General features: G+C 39.0%; 1 protein-coding gene across 2 annotated transcripts in view; it reads left to right on the top strand.

The window, feature by feature from the left end:
* Nucleotides 1-18,301, top strand: part of LOC111194522 (polymeric immunoglobulin receptor-like) — a 51,208-nt gene that overhangs the window by 31,192 nt on the left and 1,715 nt on the right. The window contains exons 1-4 of one of the 2 annotated variants that reach the window (XM_022678874.2): nt 13,746-13,839; nt 15,737-16,060; nt 16,677-16,985; nt 17,190-17,264. In XM_022678874.2, the coding sequence (XP_022534595.2) occupies nt 13,779-13,839; nt 15,737-16,060; nt 16,677-16,985; nt 17,190-17,264 (769 nt within the window). In that variant the 5' untranslated portion in view covers nt 13,746-13,778. Of the gene's footprint in view, nt 1-13,745; nt 13,840-15,736; nt 16,061-16,676; nt 16,986-17,189; nt 17,265-18,301 lie in introns of those variants that run through there. The other variant, XM_049476616.1, reaches the window with a different exon arrangement.

The raw sequence follows: 18,301 nt of genomic DNA, 5'->3' as shown, positions 1-18,301 counted from the left end.
TAGTACTTCTGTCAGTGTTTTATTTCATCAACAACTGCAAGACAAAACAAATTACACATACTAGTATATTTCAACAATATATTTATATATTTTAAATAGGCCTGTCACAATAATTACATTATCAACCCATCATAAAATAAATGGAAACACCCTCAATAATTTAACATATCAAGTCTAATAATGTGAATCTGTATGTTCACTTTGTTTTAAAATGTTATATTTATTCTGTTTGATTTTATTTATATTAGATTTAGGCCTGCCTGTCATGATATTAACTACATGAATGATAAATCGTACAATATATGGAGAAATGTTTGCTGAACTCGTCCAAAATATCAGCTTTAAAAAAAAAAAACTGTAGTTTTATTTTATTTAATATTATTACTGTATCAGACTTTAATATGTTGTGGGTAAAACTGATGGGGGGAGTTGACAGGGTTGTTTTGGGAGTAGAAAAAGAGCACGCCTGCGAGAGAGGGAGTTTTTTTTCTTGCTAAGGGGTTCTGATCAGGTGGAGTAAAGTGGATATTTTGCACTCTTGTCTTGGTAAAGTTTGGTAAAACAAATAAACAAATAGACGGGTAAACACAGAACAATGAAATGAATAAGAAAACCAACGTGATATAAAACTAACATAAACAAACAAGAGATACTATAAAACTAGGCAGGATAAACTAAAACAGGGCAAGGGAATAAACTAGGGAAAACACAGGGAACTAAAATATAACAAAGGATAAATAAAAGATATACACTAAGGAGGGAACTAAGGAGCACGAGAATAAGCAAGATAAATATCAACTTCAAACAAAGAGGGAGGCTATACAAGGAAAACAAATGAATGAAACAAGACTATGAACTAAACAAAGCAGAGACAATTACCAGGAATAAACAAGATAAACAAGGAACTAAAACAAGACGGGATAAACACAGAGCAGGAAACCAAGGAGCGCAGGAATGAACACAAGAAACAGAGGCACGACAAACAACAGGAGTTAGTGCAAAGACCAACCAAGGACAAGAGACAGAGGAGGGCTATTTAACACACAAGGGAAGTGGAAACACCTGGGGCTAGGGGGCGGAGCTACAAATTGACACAGGTGGAAAAGTACTGGAACAGAACACAGGGGCACAGGTCACGTGGAACACACACAGGCACGAGGACAGACAGGACATGACACGTAAACCATAAACACAATAAACGCTCCGCCGCTTTAAATGAACACGGTCAGAATTAAATCCTTCTCAGTAGTTTATCGGTCTGGGTCCGGATTGGACAACGTCTGGGTCCGGAACCTGGACTGCGCTCCGCCTATTAGTGACCCCTGATATAGATGATCACCTTAAACACATCAAACACAAGTTTAGACCGGCCAAAGCCATATATTCGCAAAATCCAGAACAATAACTTTACGATCAATATCTTCAGTCAGTAGCTGCATTCCCAAGCTAGGCCCGGGTAGGCCCCTGTACTCGATAGGACTATCCTATGAAAACTTCTTCTCATTAGTGTATTGGTCACAATATGGAGGAGTTTTATAAGGCTTTGTGGTGACCTCACCAGAAAGGACCCGCCTGCTACAACGCAACTGCTGTGCGTGAAACTGTTTTTCATTTATTTTCAAAAATAATAATAAACAAATTATTATCACAAAGAATTGGGGTTTACCAAAAGTACAGTACAGTACAATACAATACAATACAGTACAATGCATTGCAATGCAGTTACAGTTATTTAGTTACATGTATCCAAAAACAAAAAAATCACAAAAAAAAAAAAAACATATTTAACATATTCATACCTTCACACCCAAATTAAGCAACCACACCATGTGTACAATTCATCATATTCAACCCTTTCTTAATTAGCATATCTGACAGTGGAGAAAATGAACAGCCACGAAGCTGGGCAAACTCCAGGGTCGAAGACACTACGAGATGCAATGCGAAGCCGCAGAAATATAAATGTGGAAGTTTATATTGTGCTAATATTATTGTTGTATTGTTGTATGTGCTATTCAAGTAGTAAATAAAAATTAGGCAATTTTAATGCTGGGGGGGTCTCACATTCTTAGGATCACTTTAGGCAGTGTAGAATTGCATTCCCATGCACCTGTAATCAAAACAGAAACATCAGAAATAGGGGTGGGCGATATGGCTCTAAAATAATATCACGATATTTCAGGGTATTTTTGCGATAACAATATACTTGGCGATATAGGAAAACAGAAAAATAATTAATTAATTTCAGGAATATAGTATAAGAGTATAACAGCATAATCATAATGTGGCAAAATAAATAATATAGCATAAAATAATATAATGCAGCAAAAAATATTGCAGAATATTTAGTGCATGCATATAAACTGCAAACTAAAACTTATATTATACAATAAATACACCTAAAGCTTCACAGTAAATAATAGACTACTTTTAAGACAGAACATCTCTACTATCACAATATGGCTTGTTAATATCAGGATATTTCTGTGTCATGATATATTGATATTGTATACGATATAATATTGCCCACCCCTAATCAGAAGATGGTTGAAATGTGAGAGAAGAAACATTCAATGCCAAAACCAAACTACAGCTGCTATACAGTCCATTATTACTGACGCCTTGCTTCTACATTCATTAAGCCCTTTCTTACACCCTGCGCAAGGCGTGTCACGATGCTTACTGCTATCTTACACCCCACCAACAGTCTATTTTCATGCTTTCTGCCTGTGTTATTTAAATAGCAACAGTGATTATGAATATACGGTATCTACAGTACTCCAATAGACATAATGATCTTGAAATAAAGGTAACTTCATTTGAATTGCTGGCGTATTGCTATCTTGGCAGAGGAAAAAACAACCTTCAGATGTTCATTGCTATCTTGGCAACACAGCTGTGCCACACGTACCCAAAGCAAATAGTAAATAGTTTACTACACACACAAGGAGATAACAGTGCACAAACCAAACATTTACATCAACAATAAACAGAATATACAATAAAATAACATTGCTGCACAACGTGAACATGCAGGTCAAGTGTGTGTGCAGAAGTGCTGCTCTGTTAAATTAGCAATCCGCCAGAGTCAGTCCACCAAGCAGAAATATCCAGTCCTATACACTGAAAAAAATGATGAGTAATTTTTATTTTTAAAAAGTTTCACAACTTTCTGCATTTACTTTTTTTAAGTAAATTTAATTTCAGATAAATTTAAGTAACTTCAACTCGGTTTCAAGACTTAAATGTTACATAGAGTAAATAAGTGAACTGAACTTCAGTCAATCCTTTCTTTTAGTAAACTTTACTATATTTCTGCATACAATATTACCTAATTATAATTACTTAATGTATACAATATTACTCAAATAATTTATGATACATAATATATTATAATTCTTGAAATTTGAATATTTTTAGTTAAAATACACATTCAAATATTTACACAATCTCAAAGATGTTTTTTTGTAAACAGACCAAGTCTCACTTTCTCAACACATAGATGGCATGTAATACATTTTTAGATTAGTTTACTAAAAATAGTGTATTACATGCCATCCATGTGTTAAGACAATATGTGTGTTTAAAAAAATAATAATACATTTCAGTAATTATAATACATTATGTATCATAAATTATTTGAGAAATATTGTATAAATTGTATTTGTAGTATTGTTGCAGAAATAAAGTAAAGTTCACTAAAAGAAAGGATTGATTCATCAAAAATAAATTAAGTAAAGTTTATTAAAAGAAAGGATTGAGTCTAATAGAGTGTACAGTGAGTGGAAACAGCGCTAAAAATTCTGCAGCAATTCTGTTAAAAAAAACAAGCACAAAGTATTTCTAAGTATTTCTACAGCTGCAAATCTTTATTGCATATTCTCAAAGTTGAACTTGTGAGAATGTAGTTGACACATTCAGATATGTGCATGATGGTTTTTATCACATGCACACCAGTGTGATATACACCCGAAGGCTGTGAAAATATTTGTGAACTCAAAACCCTGATTCGACTCCATAGACTGAGCTCCAGTGTTCATTTTTTACTATGAGAAACTTGACATTTGTCAGTCTATTTATTTAAGGCAAAGTGATATACAGTAGATTTCAGTGATTGAGATCAGATGAAGTGGGGCTAGAGTGTGTGGCGCTTAGTCTACACTGTAAAATCTAAAACTGCCCTTAATATTCAATAAGGACCTCAAGTATCATAAAAAAGTCAATATTCTTAAAAAACTCAAGATACATTAATCAACAAACCCTTGCAGGAACCTACCTTAGTGTGGGACCTATCAAGCACTGAACATAAATCAACATATCGTATGGTTTATAAACAGCCAAAAGCGTTTCTAGCTCTCGCTCTACACTGTACAAGCTTACATGTTAAAATGCATTTTTGGGGCCTGAAAAATAGAGAAACTTGAAGGGACCTCCAAGCACCTACTGGGTTCCATCAAGCACAGCACTTTTCTCCAGAGTACTGAAAGAACCATTTACTGTATTATGTTGTATCATGTCCAAAACTACATACTACCATGCCAAACAGTAAAGCAGAAAGTGAAACTAGCACCCGTATGTGGTTTTGTATGTGACCTTTGTTCTGCCTGGCCATGAATCACGCTATAAAGTTGGTTCTCTGTCTGTCAGATGCTTGTTTGGTGCTTCTTGTAGAACAAGAAAAGTACACCATTTCATAAATGTCTGTTGTATGTAGGCCATTTTCCATTTCATATTGGCCACTTCATGGAACTCAACTCAAAGACATTAATGCTACGTCACCTATATGTGAGTAAATTATGTTACACTAGCGCCTTACAGTACAATACACAGCATACTCTTAACCGAAAACGACCGTCCACCTAGAGGACTGCATTAGGCACAGAGTGTCATTCCACATCTGGGTATATAATCATGGACACATTCAAACTGTAACCAATTTCTGACCAATTTCTGTCCAGTTTACTTATTGTCCATGTTTTTTGGACTGTGGGAGGAAACCGAAGCCCCCAAAGTAAACCCACTCAGCCACAGGGAGGGCACGGAAACTCCACCCAGATAGGGACTTGAACCCAAGACCCCAGTAACGATAGCACTTTTCCACCAACGTGGAGCCGGCATCGCTCTGGTTCGCTAACCTAATTTTGAACTAGTTCTCCGTGTTTCCATCAACACAAGTAGTTTCCGCAACCGGGAACGTTTGTTAGCAGCGGGAACTGAAGAACACTAGGTACTTCAGGGCAAACATGATGACATTTGTGGGCGTGTCTATTTGTACAGGAGCACTGATTTGCTGAAAAGTGCTACGGTTCTTATAAGCCTGAACAGAACTGAAACATTCAAACTTTTCCTTCATCCTCCCCACTCCCCCACTAGTTTGGTCCCACCACACATGACAGAAACTGAGATAGTCAAAGACTAATCAAAGTATTTTAGATAGATAAAACCTGGGACACAAAAGGTGGGACGTGTTTTGGATGAATTCAACACAAAGAAACAGTTGTGGTAAATTCCAAAGTCTTTAGCTAACCATTTCTTGGAAATATTTTGAAATATTTTGAAAGTGTAAAATTGTCTGAATGTAACTGGGGACAATATTAATGGAACCAGCAAACGCTGACAACTGTTAACCAAGTACTCAATCACCCATACATCTGATTCTGGCCCTCAGTCTGAGATTCTATTACCTTTTATTTGAGGACCACAGAACTGTAGATCACCTCCCCATATTCCACAGCTGAAGGAACCTGAAAAAGTACAGATTAACTAAGCTTAACTTTTGCTAATGAACTCCAAATCAAATTATTGCTTGATCAAACTTGGACTTTACTTACGTGTTTATTTTTGGCAGCTGTAGCTACAGTGCTGTAGACCACATAGTTTGTAGAAGCTGGTTCAGATGAAGGCTGTGGATAGAAGGAGTATAATCATGGTTAAAACGAAAGACAAAAGACACTCTTAACGTTTATGTTACTTAAATATATTTATATGTAGACAGGACTCTCTGACCTCCTCGTTTCTACATCATCTTTTCACCCTGTTTTTTCAATACTCAGGACCCCACAGGAGAAACCACCACAGTGCAGCTATTATTATTTGGGTGGTGGGTCATTAGCTGTGCTAAAAACCAATGACCCAAATAATAATAGCTGCTCTGTGTTGTCCAATGGAGACCTGACCAGTAAAGACCAAAGGTGACCAAAGGTGACAACAAACAATTTAACCATTTATTTTTGTGTTAACCTTTATCTTACATCCAAATTAAAATTGTAGTCTGACACTTCCTTCTGGGTAAAACTATTTTTTGATGATGAATTTATAAAGACAGGGCTTTCTTACCATCTTCTTAAAAACTACATTGCTGTAGACCAGACCACTGGGCTGTGAGTCTTCCATAACCATAGGAACTGCTGTGTCACTGATTCTCTCGCTGGCCTCTGTCGGATTTCCCCCTGTTAAAGAGAAATGGAGTGAGTAAAGTACATTTAGACGTAAGCCACTCAGGTCCTGGGAGAGTCTTTGCCGAGCTCCAGCAACACTTCTGGGTCTGGAGGGAGGGACAAACAATAAGTCACTGGCAATACAATTGCTCTAAGTGTAGGTGATTATAAGCAAAGCTGATTATCAAAAACTGCCACAAATGGCAGACCTTCCCCCAGCAAAATGCCTTTTGGGCCAGCATTCTACTCATCTGGTGTAGACTACTTTAGTCGCTTTCAAGTAAAGATTGGATGAAGAAGAGGTTGGGATACAAATGCCTAACCACACAAGTGGTACACCTGGATGTGTTGCACACAATTGATACTGACTCATTCCTTATGGCTGGGTGTGGATGTGGAATGTCAAGGTAATCCTGCTGAATTGATCTCTGATCAAGGGACCAATTTTAATGGAGGAGAGAGAGAGAGAACAACTATGACTCCAGCACTGCAGCAAGCAACAGATTGGTCAAAGCAGCTCTATACACAACTGTAGCTCTATACCTACAGTATTACTAGAAGTACAGTGCATCCTAAATTCAAAACCACTGGGACACATCTCGTCTAGTGTGAATGATGTAGACCCAATTACCCCAAATCTCTCACTGATTGGGTGGCTAGATGGTTCGTTACCTCCAGTCATCATCTGGATGGCTGCAAGTTGCTGTAAATTGAGGCATTCCCCTACCCAATCTCTAAACAAGGAACAAGGGGTTTGACAATCATTGTCCTATACAGCTATATGATGTGGTTCTGGGCTCACTGACCTATGGGCAAAGTTGTCAAAATGCACCCAAGTGCAGATGGAGCAGTAAGAACTGTAGATGTTCAAATTGGTGAGAGGATCTTCACAAGACCTGTGGCATCAATCCCAAATGGTAAAACTGGCTCTACACCCTCTGTGGCGACTAATACACCCAGCCTTGAATAAGTGCAAACTGATATCAAAATGTAGGGGCTCCTGTTCAATAGGCTACATGCTTGAGGGTTAGTGAATGGGCTGGACCTATCGGCACGTGGCACCTGTTGAATTCCGGATCTAAATGAGTCAGAGTTGTGTTGCGTTGTGTGGGTAAATGCCAGTAAACCACACTTAAGCTTCTACCTACTGAGGCTCAATGTTCTGTAACTGCTCTGAATTATATGTAAAATGAAGATAGCCAAACTCTTGTCTCACTCCTGTGCTTCGACATGCACCCCAGAGTGAATGACACTAACTCAAAACCCACAGACTATTCAGTCTACAAGAGTATCCACAACAGTATGCCTGGTATACTGTGTATTACAGTACAGGCCAAATGTCCCTGAGTGGAGTTGCAAAAACCATTAAGCACTACAACGAAACTGGCACACGTGAGGACCGACCCAGGATAGGGAGACCAAGAGCCACCTCTGCTTCTCAGGACAAGTTCATCCGAGTCACCAGCTTTAGAAATTGCAAGTTATCAGCAGCTCAGATCAGAGACCAGCTCAACGCCACACAGAGTTCTAGCAGCAGACCCATTTCAAGAACAACTGTTAAGAGGAGACTAAGGCACAAATCAGGTCTTCATGGTCAAATAGCTGCTAGGAAACCATTGCTAATGAGAGGCAACAAGCAGAAGAGGTTTGTTTGGGCAAAGAAACACAAGGAATGGACATTAGACCAGTGGAAATCTGTGCTTTGGTCTGATGAGTCCAAATTTGCGATCTATGGTTCCAACAGCCATGTCTTTGTGAGTCGCAGAAAAGGTAAACGGATGGATTCCACATGCCTGGTTCCCACTGTGAAGCATGGTGGAGGAGGAGCTGTGATGGTGTGGGTGGGGTGTTTTGCTGGTGACACTGTTGGGGATCTATTCAAAATTGAAGGCACACTGAACCAGCATGGCTACCACAGGGGCAACAAGTGCTAAACACCTTTTGAAACTCCTTCAAGACTGTTGGAAAACCATTTCAGGTGGCCACCTCTTGAAGCTCATTGAGAGAATGATGCCAAGAGGGTGCAAAGCAGTAATCAGAACAAAGGGTGGGTATTTTGAAGAAACTAGAATATAAAACAGTACATAAAACTCCACATAAAACATAAAATAGTACATAAAATAGTACATAAAACTCCACATGTGTTCATTCATAGTTTTGATGCCTTCACTGAGAATCTACAATGTAAATAGTCATTAAAATAAAGAAAATACATTGAAAAAGAGAAGGTGTGTGCAAACTTTTTTTTCTGTACTGTACTTGGATGGAGGAATGTTAAATTGCCGCAGAACTTCGGAAATGCAATGTCCAATCTTTTTGCACCCACTACCAGGCTTCACTATAACCTAAGAAAATGACAGATTGTGAATACTTACTATGCTTTCTTGTTGTACAGATGATAATGACGAACAGGAGGAACAGCAGCCCTAGCGGAACCCAGGCTACAGCCAGCAGAACCCAGATCAGCATGGAATTTCCATTACTGCAGTGAGAGAAGATGATAAGAGTTAGTCAGCGCTGCCTGCTTTTGAAACTTGCTACATCAAAGTCATTTTATAAAGGTTGTAGAGCATGGAAAGTAAAGCCCCCACAGGGTAATCCTCACATGTTTAAAAAAAACAGCAACCAATGGCTCTGCCATTTCTAAATGCAAACCTTGGTGCACTATTCCATCAGGACAGTACACTGTGAGAGAATATCAAGCTGCATGGGATGGATTATCTCAGGGTATTTTTCTTAGATGAAGGGTTGTTGCTCCTTTGCAAAAGCAAAGTAAGTAAACACATGCACATACACATTATAGTGTGAAAGAACAGACATCTACTTCCATGTCTGTTATTAGATACAGATCTTATAACATTAATCAGAATTAATGATTGCAGTTCTTTACTGAAATAATTCCAAGATTTACTCACCCATTGCGCTTGTTTTTTGTGGCTGCAGATGATGCATTTGTAGTTCTGCAAAAAGCAAACAGTAAAATAGGCCAGAATAAGGTGTGAACATACTGCTAGTTTAAAAGTCACACTGGAACATCTGAACTTACAGCTTTGTAGTTGCTGGTGGTGTTGTCTCAATAGCTCTTGCCAAAGTTGAAGAACCTATGGAGACAAACTAAACATTTTATTCCTTTCTATCACTTTACAGTTTATGACGGTATCTGAGGTGTATCTGAGTTGTAACTGAGGTGTATCTGAGCTATATATGAGGTGAATCTGAGGTGTATCTGAGCTGTATATGAGCTGTAACTGAGGTGTATCTAAGCTATATATGAGGTGAATCTGAGCTGTAACTGAGGTGTATCTGAGCTATATATGAGGTGTATCTGAGGTGTATCTGAGCTATATATTATGTGTATCTGAGGTGTATCTGAGGTTTATCTGAAGTGTATCTGAGGTGTATCTGAGGTTTATCTGAGGTGTATCTGAGGTGTATCTGAGCTGTATATGAGGTGTATCTGAGGTGTATCTGAGTTGTAACTGAGGTGTATCTGAGCTATATATGAGGTGAATCTGAGGTGTATCTGAGGTGTATCTGAGGTGTATCTGAGCTGTATATGAGGTGTATCTGAGGTGTATCTGAGTTGTAACTGAGGTGTATCTGAGCTATATATGAGGTGAATCTGAGGTGTATCTGAGGTGTATATGAGGTGTATCTGAGGTGTATCTGAGTTGTAACTGAGGTGTATCTGAGCTATATATGAGGTGAATCTGACGTGTATCTGAGGTGTATCTGAGCTATATATGAGGTGTATCTGAGGTGTATCTGAGGTTTATCTGAGGTGTATTTGAGGTGTATCTGATGTGTATCTGAGGTGTATCTGAGGTGTACTCACTGGTGGTGGTTTTCTGAGTGGTAGGAAGTGTAGTCACAGCTGCTGTTGTTGCTGTTGAACAGGAGAAAGCAGTTGATGTTAGTGGAAGAACATTACAGCATGATGATGATCAGCAGATATTTCTGATTACTGATATTAATATCATCTTACTTGTAGGTCTTTCAGTGACGGTAAGGTGAACAGTAACTCCCACACCTCCTGCACTGAACCAGTACCAGCCAGCATCACTCTTCTGCAGACCAAACATCTCCACTCTGAAGGATCCTCTGATTTTATCATCACTGATGTTCACTGTTGAATTCTGAGAGGTGTAGCAGCTCAGGTCTTTAAATCTGCACCACCACCTTACTGTATACTTATATCCAGACTTGTAGTAACCCTGGACACTGACTCCGCCCCCTTCCTGACCAATCACTCTACTGTTCTCCACCCACACAGCAGGATCTGAATGAAGGAGCAGAGAATGATTGGTGGAAACTCAACAAATCATCTCCATCATAAGAGAAACACGTCTTACAAGCCTTAAACTACAGTGAAGATGTTCTGATTCACACAGAGAGACTCTGACTTACCTGAACTGACCGACAGATACACAGAATCCCTGTCATCTACAGTCCCATAACCACCGATTTCCACTCCACACCAGTACCATCCAGAGTCAGAGTCTTGGAGGTTCTTCAGATCCACAGTAAACATATTCTGGGATGGATAATCAGTGACTGATATTCCTGTATTACTTGAGTTGGTGTAGCCTACTATTCTACATGAGGACCAGGTCCCCCCCTTACACCAGTATTTATGGTTTGATATATATTTATTCGCATATAAACAAAGAACAGTGAGAGATCCTCCTCTTTTTACAGTTAAATGCTTCAGTGTCTTCACGCTCTCAGAACCTGCAGAAAAGTGGCTGCATTATTAAACAGCATTTTCTTTGACAATGTTCTTTAAATAACTTTTTTCTATATATTATATATAGACATCCATTTTTGTCACTAGTCACAAATCTTTTCTGATGCTGTTTAGAAATGATTATATACAGTGTGAATGGGTTCTATAACTGGGGGAACAATTTGCATTAGCTTTAAAAATAATTATACCTCATTTAGTTCTGACCCTGCAATGTGGCTGAGAGACGAACTATGAGTGGCGATCATGCACTTTAACCTTGCAACAATGACAGTGCTTAAAAGCTAATCATCGCAGCTACAAAACAAAGCAGCAACATCAGTCCAAATAAATTACAGGGAGTCAAATAGATCTTTTGGCATCAAAAGCCTTTGTTTTGATGTAATACTGGAGGATAAAGCTGTTAATGACCAGCCTAACACTTCCAAAGAGATGAGGTGTGTCACGCTTACAAATAATGAACAATTTGAATGAGCTGCAGAACTATAGTTTTTAGTTATTGAATTACAGTTTACAAACAGTTTTACTTAAGCACATTTAGGCCACTTTGTGGAGCACAATAATTCTATTTCTCACATCCTCAGAGAGTTCTTTGCCATGAAGTGCCATGTTGACTATCCAGTTACCAGTATGAGAGAACTGAACCCAAAACACCAAATTTAACAGCCTGGTTTTCCATTCACACCTGGAACATCGTAACTCTAACAGGTAGCATGACACTAGGGAAAGACAACAACACAATTGGGAACAATTTGGACATGTTCACTGTGTATTTTGATATTAATGGCTGTATGCTGAGTTATTTTCATAAGACAATAAATCTATATTGCCATACAAGCTGCACAAAGATTACTCTAAATTATTTCCAAGTTTAATTTCTACAGTGGTCTCCCATAAAAAGATAAATATTAAAATATTATTACTCATATTTATGTCCAAATGTTTGTGGACACCTCACAGCCTGTGTCTGTAGAAAAGCATTGTCAAAATAATAGAAATTTCTGGAGGTGGAGCAGATAAACATCAAGGTATTGGTATCGTGCCAAACGCCAGCTGTGGGCTAGAGGAATATAAAGCATTGTGTGCAACTTAAAGTAGCTGAATGCAGAGCAGTATATTAGTAGAAATTAATTGCACTACAGATCAAATGCATTGCCTGTGAAGCCCTATCATGCCATTATAAAGATGCAGCTAGGTGGAACATTGCATGCAGAGATAATTCATTTAATAAAAGTCTGTTTATATCAGTAAGTGTGAGGAAGACTCCTACAGTGTAAAGGAATGATGTAGTATTGATCTTACCTGAGATGAAGAGCAGAAACACAGAGAGAATTAAAGAACTGATGAGAGAGTAAAAGCGCATCATTCTCCAAACACCAGTACTCTTCCTGTTTCTGGGTGAAGCAGCACAAATGCTCACACAGCACAAGTTGCTCTTCCTGTGTTTGAAATGCACTGCAATGGCTGTGCATTGCAGACCACTCAGTTAGTAAGAACCTAGCAACACCATAGCAACCACTTGGAATACCTTAGCAATGGCCCAGCAACAACTTTGCAACACCATAGAAAATATGGACCTATTTTGCCCCAAACGCTAAAAAAGTAGTTTGATTTGTTTGTGAATGTGTTCACTGTCACTCTACCTCACTCTGCCTCCAGAAATGGCTTCTTTCACATCACTCTCCCATACAGCTTCTCCTTGTGCAAAGTGCGCTGTATTGTTGACCGATGCACAGTGACACCATCTGCAGCAAGATGATGCTGCAGCTCTTTGGAGGTGGTCTGTGGATTGTCCGTGACTGTTCTCACCATTCTTCTTCTCTGCCTTTGTGATATTTTTCTTGGCCTGCCACTTCTGGGCTTAACAAGAACTGTCCCTGTGCTCTTCCATTTCCTTACTATGTTCCTCACAGTGGAAACTGACAGGTTAAATCTCTGAGACAACTTTTTGTATCCTTCCCCTTAACAACTATGTTGAACAATCTTTGTTTTTAGATCATTTGAGAGTTGTTTTGATGAGCCCATGATGCCACTCTTCAGAGGAGATTCAAATAGGAGAACAACTTGCAATTGTCCACCTTAAATACCTTTTCTCATGATTGAATACACCTGGCTATGAAGTTCAAAGCTCAATGAGGTTACCAAACCAATTTTGTGCTTCAGTAAGTCAGTAAAAAGTAGTTAGGAGTATTCAAATCAATAAAATGATAAGGGTGCCCATACTTTTGCACCGGTCAAATTTTGGTTTAATGCATATTGCACATTTTCTGTTAGTACAATAAACCTCATTTCAATCCTGAAATATTACTGTGTCCATCAGTTATTAGATATATCAAACTGAAATAGCTGTTGCAAACACCCAAATATTTAGAACTAAAAATTATTAAGATTAATAGGGGTGCCCAAACGTTTTCCTCTGACTGTATGTCTGTTTGTATGCATAGAAATAGAGCAAACAAACAGAGAGCCATTAAGTTAGCACTGCATATGATTAATGATTGCGACAGATCAAACACAGGAAGAGCACTGTATCTGTTTTAAGCTGATTCACTCAGAAACAGGAAGAGTTTTAGTGTTCAGAATCTCAGAACAGGATCATGCGCTTTTACTCTCTCATCAGTTCTTTAATTCTCTCTGTGTTTCTGCTCTTCCTCTCAGGTAAGATCAATACTGCAGCATTTATCTACACTCGAGGAGTCTTCCTCACACTTTCATGCTGTGGCCTTTAATAGCAATGACGTTGTCCTGAGCAGCAGACAGGAAGGAGCCTTGGGCCTGAATGCCTGCAACACTGGACTTTCCCTTCTATACTCTCTCCTTTGTATCTTCTTGAGCGCTGTGTAAAAAGGGAGAACATTTGTATCAGTTATAAGAATGAACACTGCATCTGAATCCAAAGGGTATCCAGTTTTGGATTTGACCTCTCGCACTGTGTAGTGATCTATAGGGGAACCGTCAACTGTATGCACTGTGCAGCTTGATTTAGGGTGTGTCAGTATGTCTTTGCTATCGTAACTATGTGAAAAGTATGCCTTGCGTGGCTCGAAACACGTAAAAGGCATGTACTTATTCTTTAAATTAATCATGAGTGTGTTTTAGGCATAACATGCAGTAAACCAATCAGCATTTCCCTTGCCATTTCCTTTAAGTCAGGTGCCAGGTGTGCTTTGACTTTGGCGGATTACTATTTCAGGGACGCAGCTATATGGACGTTTATAATGCTTCTCAGCAGAGGAAACTGACCTGCTTGTTCACACTTGTTCATTCTGTTTGTTGTTGATGTAAAAGTTGGGTTTGTGCACTACTGCGTGTTCATGTGTGCGCAACAAGCAGGGTATAAGCGCGTTAGCAATGCACCTGTTGACGTCTGGCAAGGTTGTATTTCAGTCAGTGGCGTGTCTGTGTTTTCTGTTGCCAAGGTAACAATGTGCCAGAAATTTACATAGATATATTGAGATGCAGCGTTGCTCTTTGAATGACGTACGCATCTGGAAGGTGTGAAAAAAGACTTTTGCCAAGGTGTAAGATAGCAATGCTGCAAAGTCTGCTCATCACTCAGGCAGGGACCCTATGTGAGAGCTCTGAGAGAGAGTTTTTGAAAGGTGAGCGACGTGATGGTATTCAGGTCTGGACACAAGCTACACATGGAAGGTCCATCCACTACCAAACCACAGTGTTAAAATGATACTAGCCTAGTAGTATTTGTCATTTATCATTTTATTTTACTTACATTGTGTAATGATGGACTTCTGTTTCCGGTATGCTCAAGTGAAGATGCTTTTAGAGTGTGCTTAGACTAAAATATATCTTTAACTACCAATTTTGGAAATATAAATCCACCTACTTATTCAGAAGACTTAGTAACTAACTAACTAACTAACTAACTAACTAACTAATTAACTAACTAACTAACTAACTAACTAACTAACTAACGCTAGACGCTAGCCTAGCCCAGACCAACACTGAGAGTGAAATGCTAATGCTAACAGAGCTCTGTAAGTTTTAAGAAGAGTCGGGAAATGCTGAAGTCATATAATGGAGTCTCAAACACGAATGGAGAAATCAAGAGAAGAATGATATTGCGATATGTTAAAATCACGATATTTGCACACACTCCTAAGTCTTACTCTGCATTTATGTTGGCAGGCGTCAGGTGACCATTCATTTCCTATGGGAGGGCAACCGCAAGTGGGGAAGGGCGACGATATGAAGACAATTCAAAATCAATTAACGCTAGATGATTGCCTAGCTCAGACTGACACTGGGAGTGAAATGCTAATGCTAGCAGAGCTCCATAAATTTTGAGAAGAGTCGGAAAATGCTCAACACAACATTAAGGAGTCTCAAACATGGATGAAGGCTTTAATTGGAGAAATCCAGAAAAAAAATCTGATTGGAGGAGAGCTTAAACTCGCATAGGACGAAAGAAAGAGCATTAGCTTATCTACTCAAAAAAGATGCTAAACAAGATGAGCTAGAGAATATCGTGTAATGATACACTGCCAGTCATTATCATTACCAAAAATTGTTGTATAATTATACTTCTTTTCTGCAGGTTCTGAGAGCGTGAGGACACTGAAGCGTTTAACTGTAAGAAGTGGAGGATCTCTCAGTGTTCCTTGTTTATATGAGGAGAAATACAAATCAGACATTAAATACTGGTGTACCTTATTTAAGAGTATTTTCGGTAATTCATGTGGAACAACAACCTACGCCAACACAAGTAATACAGGGATATCGGTCACTGATCATCCATCCCAGAATATATGTGCTATGGATCTGAACAACCTCCAAGACTCTGACTCTGGAAATTACTGGTGTGGTATGGAAATTGATGGTCAGGATGACGGAGATTCTGTGTATCTGACGGTCAGTGAAGGTAAGGCTTCTCTCTCACTGTAGCTTAAGCAAGAACTTATGATTACGATTCTGTGTATATCGATATATTGCGATGCTGTAAGCTTTAGCTGTTTAAATCATACTTTACACTGCCATCTAGTGGTTGGGGTTTATATTTAACTAATGATTTACTAACGATTTTGTGATACGCTAAAATCTCTGCATTCATGTTGGTATGCATCAGAGCGAATGGTGACCATTCATTTCCTATGGCAGCAACAATGCAACAAGCGAGATTGAGATTTACTTAACTTCACACAGTGAAGCGACATTCTATTCCAATTGGCGGAACAAATTCTTCTGTCCAATCACAGCAAAGGGGTCAGTGGTCCGCAGCTTTTGCTGTTTGAACTCTTGGTTCCTACTATTCTTCGTTCATATCTGCAGAAATGTGTTTCTGAAGATGCCAAAAATGCTTATAACTCGTTAGTTAGCTTGCTAGCATGCTAACTAGCAACACAGATACCCACCCATCCGAACAACCTCAAAAACACCCACAAAGACTTGTCATCTGCCAGTGTGAACGCAGGATAAGGCTCTTATGATGGAGATGATTTGTTGAGTTTCCACCACTCATTCTCTGCTCTTTCATTCAGATCCTGTTGTGTGGGTGGAGGACACTAGAGTGATTGGTCAAGAAGGGGGCGGAGTCAGTGTCCAGGGTTTCTACAGCTCTGAATATAATGATAAAGAGAAGAAGTGGTGCAGATTTGGAGTCTGGAGCTGCTATTATGTGGGGAGAACTAAAACATCTCAGAGTTTAGAAGTGCTGATCTCTGACTATTCACAAGGATCCTTCAGAGTGGAGATGTTTGGTCTGCAGAAGAGTGATGCTGGCTGGTACTGGTTCAGTGCAGGACTTGTGGGAGTTACTGTTCACCTCACCGTCACTGAAAGACCTACAAGTAAGATGATATTAATATCAGTAATCAGAAATATCTGCTGATCATCATCATGCTGTAATGTTCTTCCACTAACAGCAACTGCTTTCTCCTGTTCAACAGCAACAACAGCAGCTGTAACTACAGTTCCTGCCACTTGGATAGTCATATTATAAGATTTTAACCTTAACATCAGTTTGTTTTTTTCTTTTCTCATGTTATCAACAGTGGAGACGTTAACTTCTTCTTCTCGCAAGGACACCAAGACATCCACGCAAACCGTGGAAACAAGGAACACTTTGGGTATGATCATATTAACCTTTCTTATAATAATGTAGAAGTACAAAATATAGTATAGTATTGTACAGTATAGTATGTACAGTAGGACCATGGTGGTAGTTTTAGTGTGTGTTGTTCTTGTATGAGTCATATCATATCAGATACAGCGGTGCTGCTGGAGTTTTTAAACACCTCAAAGGTGTCCTTCCACTAAAATCCACTTTTTCTTTTTCTTTGTGCAGTAGCTAGTAAAAGAAAATATTTAGAAAAATGAGTCTATGAGGAAAAGCACCGTGTCTAAGTCAACCCGTGAATTAGTATGCATGGCCTCGCCCAACTAGGCTTACGACCGCCCACAGACAGAGCTGAGGGAATTCAGCCAGGCAGGACAGGAGCTAACAGCGCTAGGAACAACATGGCAGTTCATTCCTGTGTTATTTGTGCAAATAACACATCAGTGTTATATGCTTTGGCCAGTAATTTAGAGCTAAGGAACAAATGGTTAGAATGCGTATATGGAACACCACCAGTCAAGTACAATTGAGATAGGTGTATGTTTTGAGGTAGGTGTATGTATAAAACAGTTCTGTTTACACTAGTTAAAAGTAAAAATTCACCCCAGGGTTTAGTTCCAACTGCCTGGGTGGCTCTGCTGCAGCTCAGCCAACAAAACCCTGTGGTGAATTTTTACTTTCTGGACCTGGACTACCCACATCTCTGTGTTAGTAACTATAGATTTACACAGGATCTCCGGTGAATTTCGCAATTTACAGAGACTCTAAGACTAGGTCAGTGGCTGAACTGTACTTAGCAGGGCATTACAAATGTTGTACAGTAATATATGACACTGCAAATACATGACATTGTTATTAGTGTAAAAATGTTTTTATTTAAAAATGTTTCTAACTGTTGTCTGTCTCGCTGCTGCTCTTGTCTGTTTGCAAGTATGAATATTCACAAGCAAGAAATTCTATAGTTTCTTCCTTCCCACTCCTCTACCGGACTAAAACAGCGTTATACCGGATCACCGGAGCACTTTTTTCACAAAAAAAAACAGCTCA

The sequence above is a fragment of the Astyanax mexicanus genome, chromosome 4, assembly GCF_023375975.1.
Source record: "Astyanax mexicanus isolate ESR-SI-001 chromosome 4, AstMex3_surface, whole genome shotgun sequence".
Lineage (NCBI taxonomy): Eukaryota > Metazoa > Chordata > Actinopteri > Characiformes > Acestrorhamphidae > Astyanax > Astyanax mexicanus.
The sequence above is the reverse complement of the archived record's forward strand: the minus strand, read 5'-3'. Positions and strand labels throughout refer to the sequence as shown.